Raw genomic sequence first — 17210 nt, forward strand, 5'->3', positions numbered from 1 at the left:
ACACACACAATATTTAGTATAATTTTACTAGCATCCAAGTGTACGTGCTCCGTGTGTAAGTGCCAAACATCTGTTTCAATGAGATTGACATTAGAAAGCACATGCTGCCAAATGTGGTTTGGCAGGAGTAAACTTAATAAGAGGGGAAATAAGCCCCACGACACAGCCCCCTCAGCTAGCTTGCGCGCGCTACCTCTGTGAAAGATGCCCGTCTGTTTAGGGCATAATAATGATGAATAACCTTGGCTTGTAAACACTTGCTGAATGCATAAGTGAATTAGAAGCGATCCCATCGCACACGCCTGAAAATGAAACGAATGAAACAAAACAACAACGGCTGCTGTCTCATTTGTAACAGCATTCCAAAGGTGGCGTCGTTCGGCTCCGTGTAAATCTCCTATTTTTCCACGAACACACACACACACACACACAGACGCACCTCACATGCTAACCGAGGAGCAAGCGGGGGTGGGGAGGGCGCCGATAAGCCAAGGTGCTTCTGATAAGCATCGGCAGCGTGCGTTCACGTCGTGCATGACTTTAATTAAAAAAGCTCATTTGCATATTGACATACAATGATATATCTATCTATATATATATATATATATACCCCTGGACAGATGCTAGTCAACGGCAACGAAGGCTCCCTCCCTCATGCCACTGCCGTTGCTAAGCAGCACCCTCCACCTTCAATATCACCTCTGAGGCACGTGAGACAATCCAGGAGTGAATGAGACTTCATTCAGGAATTAAAGCTGATTAATACGAAGGCATCCCCCCTCCCCCCAGACAATCCCCCCCCCTCCCCCCCACCCCAGACCCCCCCCCCCCCCCCCCGTCTGCATCCATCCCACTCCTTTTCACAGCACTTCCAGACACTGTTTGCTCAAAGAAATGGAGCCAAGAGCGGGCTAAACAAGGAATTGTCTGACATTAACGTCAACATAGCGTGAGGCCCAGACCGAGGTAACGAGGCCAGAGAATGTCTCTGCGGATAAACCTTCCAATAAGTCACCCGAGCGCAGGGCTCGTCACGGGCCTCGTTCAAAACACGCGAAAAATTTGCCCCCAACAGCAACACAGAAATTATGGGAATAAATAAATTGTCAATAAGCACACTTCGGCAAACGTCTTGCTTTTGACACTTTAATTACACAGAGAAAATAGAAAAGAGCCAAAATGTAGATAATGCAAAACATATTCTGCTCCTGTTGTGCTGCAATTTGTGAAGGAAAACTAATTTACCGATCCCAGTGATTTAGATTCAATACATGTTGATCCAAATGATCCAAGCTTCAAAAGGAATGGCAAGTGGGAGGTCAAACACTGATAATACTTTGATCATACCATAGCAAAAGCTTGTTCAGAGCTTGTTCTCACCCTGCCCTCTATCGAAAAAGTGTAGATTCACGCTGTGAGCAGTCCTTGACCTCAGAAAATAGAAACAGAGCAAGCTGTGCTAAATTCTGAGTCGTTAAATGGGATACTGGAAAAGCTTGTGCACACACACACACACACACACACACACACACACACACACACACACACACACACACACACACACACACACACACACAGACCTATTATCTACCATCTGCCATGCTGGATCAGGCTGGTGGTGATGTTAGTTTCCGTGTGTGTGTGTGTGTGTGTGTGTGTGTGTGTGTGTGTGTGTGTGTGTGTGTGTCGGAGTCTGCGAGTGTTATGTGTTTGCATGTGTGTCTGACTCTGTGAGTGTGTGTGTGGTCGGTGTGTGTGTGGTCGGTGTGTGTGTGGTCGGTGTGTGTGTGGTCGGTGTGTGTGAGGACGGTGGTGCTTACCTAAGGAGGGGCTGGCGGGAGCGAGCGGGGGGCGGGGCTCCGTCCTGGCTCTGGGGGGGCTTCTTGGTCACCTGCGTGTAGATGTTCCTGGCCGTCACCCCCAGCCACAGCATGGTGGAGAGGGTGGAGTAGTGGAGTGCCACGCCCACCTGGGGACACACGGGAGACACAGGTTACCATGTGATCTCCAGCCAATCACACACTCGCGGCCGGGATGGGTTGTTGCACCCCAGGGATAAACTCATCATCCAGATTATTTTCAGTGTTGATTTATCAATCCTTTTTTTGGATTGATTAATTATTGAGTCGACAAAACAAACCGAAAAAGGGCGAATGCCCACCATAGACATGAACATAGAGCGGCCAACATAGATTCAAAATGTAGTTATATCACATAAAGTGTACACAAAATATTTGAATTTCAAATAACACTAATATTATCATTTGTTGGATCCAGAGAGAAGAGTGAGAATGTGTGAGACACTAAGCACAAGGTACAGCCCGTCAGAACGATGTGGGTTGTCTGCCCTGTTTTAAGGTCCCTTCAGGGCCTCAGGGCGTGAGGCCCTTTCACACGTTCATTGATCAGGGTCAAGGGGGCCACCAGATCTCATCTCTAATGCATTCGTGGTGAGGCCCTCTGAGACTGTTGATACGGACCACAGTAGCTCTCAGGAGCACTGCCTGTGTATTCCTCGTATTGTTGGTGTGTTGTCCCGCCGTCTGTGCTGCGGAGACAGCTCCACCACGCATCCCACTTGATCAAGCTCGTTGCGGCTGGGCGAGCAGCAGCTCCCCAAATGTTCCGCCGCCGCTAACGCAATCAATGTCACTCCAAGGACGCGAAACTACCTGTATTTATTTTATTATTTATTGTTTGATGCCTCGGGCTACGTTTTTTTTACTCATCCCACACACTTCCCTAAAATGCACTAAAATAGGAGAAAGACAGTTTTCAAAAATAAAATAAGAAAGTTGCCAGTGAAGTATATCAAGGGGAGAAGTGGATTTCTCCGGGATAAGAGCAAAGCCCTGTTGTTGCAGCGGAGGGAAGAGAGCCTATGTTATCTGTCAGTTGGAGGACATGACGTGCGGGTGACGAATACCAAATGACAATAGGAATGGCAGTTACGTCGACGCCTCGGCAGTACAGCATGTACTGGTATACACTTAAACCCCACATAAAACAGGCCTCTTTTTTCTGCCTTGGCGCTTTAACATTCATGACTTGTGTTTCCCTGAGGTAGACTGAGAACGAGGGGAGGGGGGGGGGGGGGGGGGGGGGGGAGTACGATTGGTCTGACTCTGTTTTACAGACTTTAGTCAGGTGGTTAGACTCAAACTGCGTGAATATTTGCCAAAAGCTGAACGGTGTAAGGGAATAGGATTTGAAAACGTTCATAGATTTACAATGCGCCAACATCATTTCTTATTCGGAGCAATCAGCACAGATAAATCTTACAGGCACCGAATACAATAATTCTCCCTGGTCTGCCTGTGCGGAAAAGAGTCCAGATGTGTCTCCTTTAATGGTTAGAGACAGGGAGAAGGGAGAGTAAGAGAGAGAGAGAGAGAGAGAGAGAGAGAGAGAGAGAGAGAGAGAGAGAGAGAGAGAGAGAGAGAGACACACACACACAGACAGGCAGATAGACATACCGACACACAGAGAGAGAGAGAGAGAGAGAGAGAGAGAGAGAGAGAGAGAGAGAGAGAGAGAGAGAGAGAGAGAGAGAGAGAGAGAGAGAGAGAGAGAGGCTCAGGTGAGTCAATCACCGATTTGCGGTCCACATTATGTCCCTCCTAAAAGCTGAAAATGACTAAATGACCAAACATGCCCACAGGGAAAGGATGATACAGGCATTACCTCCATGGAAGGGTAGTCGTATCCCGCGCTAGCCAGCGTTTATTGGGTTATTATATTTTTGTAGATGAGAATTCATAAGACTCTTTGAAAAGGAGGATTTCAACGTGTACCTAGCCAAACCAGCTTAGTACTTCACCTTCTAAACGTAATAATTGGAGGCTCATAGTCCTGGGATGGGGCCAGCGGTGAGCGATGTTGTTGGCCAGCATGCTGGGAGCGGTGTTTGTACAATATGTGCAAGATACATAAGGCGCATTAATCTTTCTCTGACCTCTAGGGGGCAGACTGTACACTCGACCGGTTGCTCGTTTCCCTTCTTAATTTGCTTCTTTCGCTGAGCAATCGTATTATTACTCCATGTTTGCTACTGAGGGCTTAATACACTTGTGTAATGGTTCTTGACAATGTATGTTTTTAATGCACAATAAAACTCCCAATGAGTTTTTGGAAAATCTGTTCAATATTGATTGTGAATTTCGCCAGAAAACAGATGAGTTCCCTTGAGGAATAAATCACATCTAAGAGACTGCCTCCTAGATAAGCTAAAGCACTCTGTCCTACTTCTTATCAACGGGACTTGCTATTAAGCAGTCAAGGCTAAATGAGTCATCAACAATTTCAAGGTATGAAATATACGAATATTGTGCTCATTTATTTTCTTAGTATCATCCGAGTCCGCCTTCTTCACTGTTCACCGTCACTGATGACTCAAACCACAATGGATAACTGGACTTATGCCTAAGGAGTACATCTTGTCCATTCAGTGGAACATTAACAATCCCCTTCCCCTGTAGCAGGTTCCAGTTGCTCCACAGCCGTTGTCCCTTCAGTATTGAAGCATCAGTAAGCAATGGGTCGCGGTAGCGCTTCAAAGCTACCGGTGTTTGAAGCCTGAAAGATTTCAATGTACTCAAATGTACACATTTTTACCGCAATGCTTACTAGCTATGGTTTCGTAGCCCAGAACCAAAGTAAGGAGGAGCAACGTCATGGACTATAGTGTGATCGCAAGCAGGGAAAACATTGTTGCTTGTGATTGTTGTGCGAACGTGTGCTGCCTTATCGTCAGCAGAATAGGTTACGCTGACCCTGACAGTGAATTAGTGTGTAAAGACGGAAGGATGGTTACTGGATGGATTGGTGGATTGAGGGAGAGAGCTATTTTGAACCCTCTTGTCCTCAGAGCATAACCCCTTAGTGGCTGAGAAGGCCACGGCTCCTCTTGTACCGCAACAGAAAAAAAACGAGGAGCCAGCATACTATTAGACCTCTGCAAATGAGTCATATTTATCGATTTTATGGGAAATTAAACAGATGCATTATTTCCACTTGTCAGAAGTAATTCATAAAGTGATGCCTACATCGCAATGGAATTGAGATTCTAATAATGTGTTTAATTGGAGTACAGAAATTACACACATCATTATTATGCACATTTTATACCAATCAATAAGAATGTCAAGTGGAACAGTGGAATGAATTTAATGACTGAATCAGCCGGATATTTTATTAGCCTAATTGCTCATTAGGTTGTCCCAAAGCCATGTCCACAAGGCCATGCAGGCATGCACATGTACAGTTCGCTTGGAGGAAAGCAGCCTTGTCACTACACTATGCAGCTGTTGCTATAACATGACAACATATCCGATCATCGAAATTGATATAGATGTATGGCAAACTATTGATATGCTGGTCACACAAATTAACGTTTTTCATGCTTTCGTCAATGACAAGCTATCACAAGTCCTACAGCACCAATCTCTCAGTGTTTAATGCTGAGGAATATTCATTTACATCATCATATTCATATCTGTAGAGAGGTTCCATTCGCTAAACAATATGTATAAAATGTCAATGTTCATATGCTCATCAATGCATCTGATTCTATTGATCTCTTAAAAAGCTGATCTCTATTGGCACCTTGCCCTGCGCTGCTCTCCCCCCACCACCCAGTTACGTGATGGATCCTGGCCCAGACTAACGGTCGGAATGGAGTCAATGGGCTGAAACGTAAATTACAGCAGGTACACCTTTTCTCTCTCGCCTGGCATTTTTCCTAACGTGTGATGTCACGGTGGCACACTAACGGCCGTGCCCGAACCGAAGGCCTCCCTCAGGTACCGCAACCCCGCGGGCCGCCGCCTAAGAAGGGAGGTCACCTTCACCGCCTCCATGTTTCACCAAAAAAAAAAAGGAACCGCATCTCAGGTTAATTAATGACTGTGTCGTTTTTTCTGCACAGCTGATTGTGTATTCGTGGTCGCCGGGAGAAGGTCAAACAACGGAAGCACAAAGGCAGCGGGTGTGAGGAGGCTGTGATCATTTATTACCCCTGACAGCCTTACATGCCGCCTCGCCAAGGAGGGGCCCCCGACGACACGCGACAAGATCGACGGGGATGGATAGAGGAGCACAGAGACAGAGATGGAGTGAGTAATGTTAGAGAGGAGGAGTAGGCCGTACATGAAAATGGTTATAGATTGACGTGGGAAAACATAGGAGGACGCGTCTGGAACAAGGGACGGGGAGAGAGGTCGAGGTTAGGGGGGGATGAGGATGAGTGGGTTTGAGGGGGAAATGTGAGGCAGATGAGAACGACACGGAGCCGTGGCGGCCGGATGACTGCGAGGACAATGAGGGAGATCAGGAAGGAGCTGGGATGTGGTGGCTTAACCAGCTGCGAGATCTGCTAAAGCTGTGGCTTCAGATCCCCTCGAAGCCTCCTCTCGGGCAGATCCCTGCATGTGCGCACTGTGAGTGTCGGCGCGTGTTCGTTATTATGCGCACATCTGCGCGTGATGCACTCGAATCCATATATGTGTGGATTATCACACGTTTCCTCCAGCGGCTCTGTAATTATCCCAAATTGTGTCTGGTGGGGCCTGCCTGGTCCCCTGTGGATGAGCAGGCAATCTGGGCTGGTGCCCGATTCGGCTGAGAGTTATCACTGTAAGGACTGATTGGGAAGAGGAGGACGGCACCAAACATGCTAAAGTCTCCCCCGGGGACAAAATGAGATAAAGAGCTGTATTTTAAATATAATAGAATACAAAGCCTTTATTGTGTTCAGAATACGAGCAAATTAGGAGTTGTACACCTGATCAGTGCATAGAAAGAACCAGGTAAATAGAAGACCCAGGGAAACCAAGCCATACAAACAAAACAGCCTGTAGACACACTAACATCCACAGCCGGCAATACAGGCCCGAAAAAAATAAGTAAACATGATGAATGAAGTAGCAATTGCACTAGAACAAAGGTATCATTGCACCAGTATGAATGTTGTTGCGCTAGAATAAATATAATAAAGATCCTGTTGGTTTGCCCTAAGAAGACAGTCTACATCTTCATATTGCACGAGGGCTACTCACTGCTTCTTGACATTAAAGGTGCATATGGCCCAGGGAAAGAAACGGTTCTCATGTCATGTGCCAGAGGGCAACAGGTGAAAAGAGTCCTTAAAGGGCTACGCAGAGATATCTGTGAATTGGCGTTTTCCCATTGTAATCAGATGAGTTGTTTAATACGGAATTGGGTTAGCATTTGCTTTGGGAGAGCCGCTTCCATCTCCCTCCAGAGTTACACTAGTCTATCTCCTGGTCATGTGGGGGGAATATTACTTGAATTACTTTCCAAAGACTTCAAATGTGTTCAGAATAGTCTCTTATTCACAACAACCGCCAGTTAGCCTACGAAAACACAGATCATTAAGCGCTGTGATTCAGAGGCTACTTTTGATGCACTTCTGCCACAACAATATCATCATCTGCCTCCGGCTGGTTAGTCTACGCGGGGTAACCTGTCAGCGGGGCGTCACAGGTAGCCTAATGATCAGAGCGCCGAAAATATTGCAGTATTATGGCTGTGTTTGACAACTTACTACAAACAGGCCACTGCGCATGCTCAAGGACTGAGAAACTGTGCTTCTTTTATTCAAAATCAAAATCCATGGCTGATTGACAACTCTTCATACATTTCCGTAAAACTGCTAACATTCAAAACAATTGATTCCTGCCATCAACAATGGGTAGAAGTGATTTAGTGATGAAATAGCATGCGTAAATTGAAATGATATTCCCCCATTGTACTAGTCTGTTACTTGTCGGCCCTTGCTTGAATGCCGAAATAAATACCGGGATATCTGTGCTGCCAAGTTACCAACCGATCCTTGGTGAAATGGCGAGTGTCGAGAGCACTTGCAGGAATTGAGACTGTTCTTGGCGAAATGCAAGCTGAAGTTTAGACAAGAACGCGAACGGAGAATGGTCAAATATCATCAATTACCCTGGGGTCTTAGCAAACGGCCAAATCCTTTAAGAAGGTCTTTGGCTATGCAGAGGCAGCAAGAGCTGGAGAGATCTTCCAGGGACTTGATGGGAGTGTTGATCCCTCTGGAGAGCACTGTTGTCTGACGCTGAGCAGACAGTGTACCTCCCTGAGACACAGTCCGCCCAGCACACTCTCGCTGTAGGAGCCGTAGATGGCCCTCAAACAGCTCTTCCTCCAGCATCGGGCTTTTGCAGAGCAATCTGAGGGAGTGTACTCGCAGCTGGGCCTTCTTAACAACCGCAGTGGTGTTTGCAGTCCAAGAGAGGCGCCCAGAGTGGCTACCCGGAAATTAGAAGGTGGGGACACCTTCCCACTCAGTCCCTGCTGACGTAGAGCGAGCCGGGTCCGTGCAGTGCTTCCTGGAGTTCATCATGAGTTCCATTGTTTTCGTGGTGTTCAGCGTCAGGTTGTTGGCTAAGCACCACAGGGTCCCTCTCTGGACCTTCTCTCTATAGGCCGACTCGTCTCCCCCTGACCATAGTTGTAAAATCTGTGAATTTGATGATAGTGTCGGTGGGGTCGGTTGGAGTGCAGCCATAGGCGTATCCAAGGATGAGTCCATAGAGGAATGGATTCAGCCCTGCCTAGAGCCGATGTGGATCGTGAGGGGGTAGGAGAGTGGGGGCTAAGTCAAATCATTTGTTGGCAGTTGGTGAGGAAGTCCGTTATCGAGGCACAGGTGGGAACAGGGAGGTCTATGTCAGACTCTACAGACCAGTATGTCTGGAGTGATACAATTGAATGCTGAGCTATCGTCTCGAGGAGCATCCATACATAGCTCCCCTGATGGTCTAAGTGCTAAATAAGCAAAGGAGCCCGCGGGGGAAGTGCAGAGCGAAAGGAGTGGAGAATGGCCAGCTAGAGCCCCTGGATGGGCCCTGTGCCAGTGGTTGGGGCAATGTATTGTTAAGTCATCGCTTTTAAACATTCTGCACTTGTATTCTCCTGCAATCAGATAGGTAGCCGCACATCCTGATTCGGTGCGAGGAGGGAGTCGTTCAATGTATATCCATCAATCAATTGAAACGGCGAGGACTAATTACCCAGGCTGATCCAGTCTGTCTCTGCCCACGATGGGCCAATAACAAACAAAAACATCATCCATATTGCCCAGAGTTTATACGGTATAATCCATACGCCAGGCGAGGTTGGCGGTGTGTGGAATGAGAGACAGGCGTCCAGGATGGATAAATGCGTGACTCTACCTCTTACACCAGCCCGGGCCACGAGAAGTGCTCGGTAGCCAATCAGGTGCTCCGCTGTTGGGCTACAGGGTGGAACCAGTGCACGGTGAGACACAGAGGACGGCTAAAGGGCTTGTGACAGGAACGGCCGAGGCGGCAAAACATTAACCGCCCTGACCCATCGCCACCTCCCTCCCAGAATGCACTGCAGCGTACAAAAGCGAGGTAGTGGAGGGAGGATGATGAGAGGGATTGTGCAAATTACAGAATGAAAAAAGGGATGGGAGCGAAGGGCTCAGTCTGGGATTTGGGCATCAATCTCTGGCCGCCACATACAGTAAATGGAGTCATGTCGTGTCTGAGTGTACATAGGAGAGTACCGTGTTCCTGTCTGGGGCCTGGGGCAGCGGTCCCCAAACGGCTCCAACTATCAATCTCCCGGAAACCCAACCTGGGCCGCGGACAATGGTTCGCTCTGTTCCTTTATTACAGCTCTTTATCTCGCTCCATTACTCTCTCTGCTCTCCGTCCTGCGTTCGTTCTTCTGCTCTCTCTGACGACATGAATTATTTCGTAAACATTGATGCCACTATTCTTCTGATGCACGCAACGAGGGGTCGTCATAACGCGTAAATATCGCAACGGGTTCCTTTCATGGGTCTCAGCTATTAGTCCATGGTCCAGTTAGTATATTAGTCTATATATATATATATGTATATATATATATATATATACATATATATACATATATATATTAATATATATACATATATATATATATATACATATATATATATATATATATATATATATTAATATATATTTATATATATATATATATATATATATATCCAGCCAGTGGGCAGGAGAGCATATATGTCCAATCTAGCATAGCCTCGTAAATTTCCCCTGCCTCTCTTTCTCACTCATTCCCTTACTCCCTCGCTTGCATGTCGCCCTGGGCATGACAGAGAGAGAGAGAGAGAGAGAGAGAGAGAGAGAGAGAGAGAGAGAGAGAGAGAGAGAGAGAGAGAGAGAGAGAGAGAGACATCGAAAGAGAGAGAGGAAGCTACCTTTGTAGAGCAACAACACCCCTGACAGTTCTGCACACGACCAAGCACAGCCTGGCTAACAATGACTTATCTTACCAAGCATTTCATTTTAGGTAAATTAATTGAATATTTTGTCCACAGAGCTTTATTTTCCTCCTATTCGGCAGTTCCTTCAGTCTTTGTTATTTTAGGGATTACTTTAAGAAAATTCCTACGTCAATTAAATATGCAAAGATGATAGCACTTTATGAGCAGCCTCTGCATCTGGAAGGACTACAGACTGTGACACATTACAATGTTTGCGTCCTTGAGATAAAAGCTCAGTGACCAACGCTATCGCCATTACCAGCCATCCTCGCTGGCTGTTCCTAGAAATGTACCATAGTGTTTGTCCATTTTGAGCAGGGATATCAATGAGCTTAATAAGGGAGGCTACTAAAGCTGCAGCTACTAAAGCATTAACTGGATAGACACAAAGTGTGCGGCAGAGGCAATAAGACAAGATTACAACCCGGTTTCTCCCACAAAAGGATGACCCTGGCCAATTACATGCACATTGTCTATATCCCTGTGTGTGGCTATGGCAACCCTCTCCCAATCAAGACACCAGATGCATCTCTGTTGGAAAAAGCCACGACCACAAGGGTATATTCTATCAATATTTTAAATGTCTTACCAGGAGCAACAAGCACGTATTTCCAAGCGTTGAAGGGGAAAACAAAGAGTAAAAAATGGGCCAGGGTATCAAAAAAAAATTACATTAGTAGCATAGTCTTTGCTGTGGGCTTGCGGGCATCTACAGTAAAACAGACATTCATGATCAATATTCTGAAGGAAAAGGGGAAAAAAAAAACACTACATCAGGACAAATGAAAAGGGAATGCACTTACTGCTTGACAGATGATAGGGTATTTGATTCGATTGATGCCACCGGCAAACACAGCGAAGGTCAGAGCCGTGTGGAAGCAGAAGTTGAGAAGCACGTGCCATCCTTTCCGACTGATGCGGATCGCGCTGCCAAGGAGACAAGCAGAAGACATCAGAACAAAGGAATAGGTAAAAAGCCAAAGAAAATGTTCCCTTTTCCAATCTGTTTTATCGTGGCGTTTCACCTCAAGGAAACTGTTCCACGCAACACAGCCAGAGTCGTACTTTGTCTCCTCACTCAGAAGAATAGGATGATAGCCTGGTCGTTAACTGCCTTTCTTTGAAACAAATAGCTTTTATTACCTAGTCCTGAATGAGGACTAATTTAACATTATTTATCATGCAGAGGTTTTGGAAATAAATCAGAGACCATTTTGGCATTTACTTATTTCAAAGCTGCAGATTTGGCTGAAAATACATCTTCGACTTTTCAACTTTTCTTTGTAAAAAAATAATTGCGTTAATAATGGCTTGCCACAACAACAAAAAAAAAGTACAACAAACTGCAGAAAGTTGCTGAGCAGCATTTGGACGCCTTTGGAGAAGGCGAAAAAAACAAGAATCTAATAATAAACCTAAAATGTTCTTAGCACCATTGTTCCTACCATGTGAGAGAGAGTGCGCAGTGATTCATGGCCAAACACAATGAAAAAATATTGGACAAGCTCAGCGAGGAAATAATAACAGACGACAGGTTTCAGTCGACTGGGTTGATTGAAACATCCACGAGTCCCACCGAACACCAATCCTCAGTCTGTTAAATACGGCATCAGTCAGCCTGCTACTTCACCCTGGGGCACGCCACCGAGGTCCCATTACCTCATTCCATACAAGCCCACCAAAACAAATAAGAGAGTGAGAGAAAATGTAGGTCAGGGGACAGTAACAGTCTCCTACAGTCGGTTACACATCAGCTCCAGTTCGACTCATTAATTCATTTTACAGGCACCCTGTCACCGTTTGGAGATTAAACATATAATAATGTGTGCAGGAGGTTCCTGGCTCCCCAAAATGGAGGACAGAAGCCCCTGGCCGGACGTGAGCTAACTGCAGATGAGGCAGTAGAAGGCACACAGCAGCAGCAGCAGCAGCAGCAGCAGCAGCAGCAGCACCAGCAGCACTATAAGCAGCAGCAGCAGCAACAGCAACAGCAGCACTAGCTTCACAGCATCACAGCATCACAGCAGCAGCAGCAGCATCGGCTATAGCAGCAGCAGCAGCAGTAGCAGCAGCAGTTGAATCAGCTATAGCAGCAGCAGCAACAGTATCAGCAGCTATAGCAGCAGCAGCAGTATCAGCAGCTATAGCAGCAGCAGCAGCAGCAGCAGCAGTATCAGCAGCTATAGCAGCAGCAGCAGCAGCATCAGCAGCAGCAGCAGCAGTATCAGCAGCTATAGCAGCAGCAGCAGTATCAGCAGCTATAGCAGCAGCAGCAGCAGCAGCAGCAGCAGTATCAGCAGCAGCAGCAGCAGCAGCAGTATCAGCAGCTATAGCAGCAGCAGCAGCAGCAGCAGCAGCTATAGCAGCAGCAGCAGCTATAGCAGCAGCAGCAGCAGCAGCTATAGCAGCAGCAGCAGCTATAGCAGCAGCAGCAGCTATAGCAGCAGCAGCTGCAGCAGCAGCAGCTATAGCAGCAGCAGCAGCTATAGCAGCAGCAGCAGCAGCAGCAGCAGTATCAGCAGCTATAGCAGCAGCAGCAGCAGCAGCTATAGCAGCAGCAGCAGCAGCTATAGCAGCACTAGCGCTACACCTGGCTGTAAGCGTGTCTGGACACCAGGGGCTGGGGCACAGCTAAGCGGTCTGTGCTGTTTGTTTCCCGCCCGCTCTGCCTCTGTCCAGGTGCTGAACTCCAGTGTTCCTGGGAGGGGGGAAACTATAAATCAACCCCCATTCCCCCCGGCCCTGTCTCCGTTCCCCCTCCAAACACGCTACACCCCCCCCCCCCCCCTACTTTTTTCCTGGAAGCATGTTTTCCTGGGCTCTGCTTCGGGGGCTACACTGGGTCAACTACATTAACCTGGCAGCCCTCCACGTTTCCCCACCTCCTGCAGGCTGTAAGGAATAAAACATCCCACCCACCACAGCCCTTCCCCCCCCCCCCACCCCCTCCATCCCGACCGCCTCCCCAACCCCACTCTGGCCGATGCAATTCTACAGAATAGGACAGCGCATTATGAGACATTATACGAGGGTAGTTTCAACCGAACCCTCTGATTGGTCGGCAGCACTCTGCTATTACACTGATAAAACTTACCATAAACCAGGGCTAGCCTTGCCCTGACATCATGTTAAACTGGCTCCTGTGTTCATCCTTGGGGTAACCAGGCATCTATCGAGTCATGAATGTCATTATTGTAACCATCCAGTTTGGTGATGATTTTTTTTCGTGTTTATTAAAAATCTAAAAATGTATTCACCCAATATCTACTCAAAACCGTTTCTAAATGTATTCACAGTTCTATTAGCTGTTGTTATGGGGATGGGACCAAGAGGATTGTGATTTATAGCAATAATTCCCGGGCCTAAAATGTGACTGGACTGTTTGATGAATACTTATCCGCTGAACAAAGCAGCGCAGTCTCCCATCTATTCATTTTGTTGAGAACAGCCTCCGGTGTGTCTCAGCCCTTTGCCTTGCTCCATTCTTTGGAGCTCATCTGTTTGGTAAAACGGACAGCCTATCAGTCCCTGTCCTCCTCCTGTCTGCTTCACCTCCTCTTCTCCTTCATTCTACATCCCTGCCAGAGGAGGGGGGGGGGGGGGGGGGGGGGGAGGGATGGGTTATAACCTTTATTTATCTGGGGGTGGGATTCTTTTTCCTTTTTGCTGAACTCACATGAATTCACAGCACGTATTAAAAGTCTCCCCGCCGCAACACGAGCGAGGGGCGCGGAGTGCAGTCGCCCACCGCGTCGGCCTGGTGACGCTGGTTGCGGCATTTTAGTTTAAGCATCTCTGTGCAGAAGGTGTCGAGTCAGGAGAAACTCTCCTGGTGGATGCGCGTCGTAAAATATTACGAGGGAACCGCGTTTTCATCCATGGGCTACAGTTGAAAGTAAGTGTAGCCTGTCAATATCGTCCAAATGGCCCAAAAGTATGCCTTTCTTAACCAGATAAATAAAAACCATCCATATTTGATTATCAGCCCAGCAAGATGCCCTAATGTACATGGTAATTAATCAGGAAATTACAGAATGGGTTCACTGTAAATCAATTTGGATAAACGTGTCGGCTAAATAGAATTTTTTTAAATGATGATGAAGTACGACAGTCGCCTGCATCGACGCGTGCAGACAGAGAAAAAGCTGGAAAAAATAAGGACAAAAACAAAGAGCTACAAAGACAAATCCCACACGAAGTTGTGCGGTTTCTGTTTATATACGTGTGAGTAGGCATGTGTGCTCAAGTGTGTGTGTGTGTGTGTGAGTGTTTATGTCCCAGCCTCCCAAGTTGTTGTTGGCTTACTTCACTTCACTTGACTTAACTATAGCCTACAACCACTTTTAACACCCACCCCCTTTGCATTCTCCACACTTGCCCCCCTCCCCTCTTCTTATGCGATTTGGAGGCTGTCCGTCAACGGGAGTGCTACCACGGCAACAAAGCGTCTCTAAACATTGGAGCTGTGAGGGTAGCCCTCAGGGATTGCAGAAGGAGGCTGTATTTATGAGAGACCCTTACTCCAAATCATTTCCACGTGTTTAGCCATTAAAAATATACAATCTTTAGTGCCAGCCTTTTGACCTACGTACACACACAGTGTTCGTCGTTGCGGTGTGGTTTTTCGGTAGGCGTGCAGAATGGATCTATCTCTTGTGCTGTGAGCCCGGTGGGGCTGGGCGATGCAGCAGACACACAGAGAGACGAGGTGCAGTGTGGATCCCAGACAAGCTGCGATGGCTCGTCTGACTGCAGACAGCCGCACCCCGCCTGTGTCCCGGATGACACAGACGCTGGTGATTGCACCGCGCTACATGGTTTATGCAAAACATAAAAAAAAAAAAGAAGATGACTCAGGATGACAAAGTTGACTCATAGTCATTTCCGCATAGTCATTGCGCCATTTTTGCTAACATAAAAAAGAGGGATTCTGTTGAAAGGGACCGAGGACAACATGCGGTAAGGCACGATCAACCATATGCTCATACACCTCGTGCCATTTTAATGGGCATGGCTGAACAAAGAGTTGTGCGGACCAGCAAAAGGCACGGTACATGTACACCACTCGGCTCACTCTCCGTCTGCCAAGGTCAATATCAAACAAAGACCCTTCAGGAGATTCCGGTTGATCTATGCATTAGTCTGATCAACCGCTTCCGAACACAACAAGGGGATCAAAAAGGATAGGATGAACGCATTCAAATGATCTAATTGCACTTAGGAATCAGACAACCACTGTTTGTGATGCAAAAACGGTCTATCAATCTCCTCGATCCACACACACACACACACACACACACACACACACACACACACACACACACACACACACACACACACACACACACACACACACACACACACACACACACACACACACACACACACACACACACATTACAGTCAAGATTTCTGGAACCTGAGTTAGGAGGATTGCAGTGTTTGACAGCGGAAAAAGGTCTGACTCACACACTCCTATGAGGAGCTGTTGCAGCAGGTACACATAAAAAAAAAGCTACCACAATTAAACAACCGAAAGATGGTAGATTAGTCTGCATGAGAATCTAGATTATTTGTCCAAGCTGCATTCATTGATTTCTGGCCACTAGGGGGCCAACAGAGGCCCTTTGTATGGCTGAATGATTTCTCAATGACTAGTAGCCTTGAAAGAGTATTTACTACCTGACCTGAACTTCTGAAATATATGGGATCAGAATGTTTGTAAAAAAAAATCGGATCCTCACATGTTGCTGGTATTACAGGGCTGTGTAAGTAGCACCACATGGCCCAAAGACAGTCTTTGATTTGAAATGTTCGTAAGAGGATTTCCATAAGCTAGGTTGGTGCTGTGTGTTAGTTCAAGTCACTTCTCCAAAGTAGCTGTCCAAACACCAAAGCCTCCTCCGGTGGAAAGTTAATACGGGGATGTGGCAAGACAGCCATGGTGGGCGGCGCCCGTGCAGTAGGGCGCGGGAGGCCTGTGTGGGAGGGAAGGGAGGTTGCGGGTCAGGGCAGGCAGGAGGAGGAGCAGGGGCTTACCTGTGGTGTACAATGTAGGTGATGATGGAGGCGAAGAGGCAGAGCAACATGACCGCCGTGCAGGCATACACGACCGGGTGCAGAAACTCCCCAGGGTACGGGGGGAACGACAGCACCTTCTTCAGATCCTGCACCGGCGAGATGGGTGGGGGGAGAGAGTGAGAGGGAGAGAGAGAGAGAGAGAGAGAGAGAGAGAGAGAGAGAGAGAGAGAGAGAGAGAGAGAGAGAGAGAATACATTAATGTGTAAACATAAATGTACACACAAAGAGTACTGCTTTAACAGGCAAGAGAAATAATCATTAGTCAAGGTTTATCTCTCGGTGGCGGCTGTAGAAATCCTCAGGAGAAGAGCAATATTCCCAAAGAGAATTATTATTTCTCCCTCTTAACATTAAATGTGGTGTTGCATTCTGGGTATTAGGCAGACAATTCTAAAGATTTGGAGACTTGGTGGAAAGAAGCACATTATTAATGTCTTAAAATGCCAACATTAAAAGCCATCAAGAAACAAATTCATTTTTGCATTGCTGGAATGAAAAACCATTAGCATCATATCCATATCAAAATGTACAGCTGCACATTTGAATGGACTCGGAACAATGGCTTGGTATAAACGTATAGTGTACATGCAACAACTGGATTAGTGTGAGTCTAATTTACCATTATATTATAATAATCTGTCGCACTGGCAAAGTGAATCATGAATAATTCTCTGTCTACACAGTCAACATCAACTGGTGTGATTTATACTCCGGCGAGGATCCTAGCGTGAAATGCAGTACATCCAGCGAAGACTTGAAATGCGTTTGTATAAGCCTGGAAGCAAACGTCACG

General features: G+C 46.8%; 1 protein-coding gene across 1 annotated transcript in view; it reads right to left on the bottom strand.

Moving 5' to 3' along the window:
• Positions 1–17210, bottom strand: part of LOC132473657 (adhesion G protein-coupled receptor A3) — a 123551-nt gene that overhangs the window by 416 nt on the left and 105925 nt on the right. The window contains exons 15-17 of the mRNA XM_060073869.1: positions 16376–16503; positions 11140–11263; positions 1821–1969 (exon numbers count right to left, since the gene is read on the bottom strand). Coding sequence (XP_059929852.1) covers positions 1821–1969; positions 11140–11263; positions 16376–16503 — 401 coding nt within the window. The remainder of the gene's footprint in view (positions 1–1820; positions 1970–11139; positions 11264–16375; positions 16504–17210) is intronic.

Source organism: Gadus macrocephalus, chromosome 15 (genome assembly GCF_031168955.1).
Source record: "Gadus macrocephalus chromosome 15, ASM3116895v1".
Classification (NCBI taxonomy): domain Eukaryota; kingdom Metazoa; phylum Chordata; class Actinopteri; order Gadiformes; family Gadidae; genus Gadus; species Gadus macrocephalus.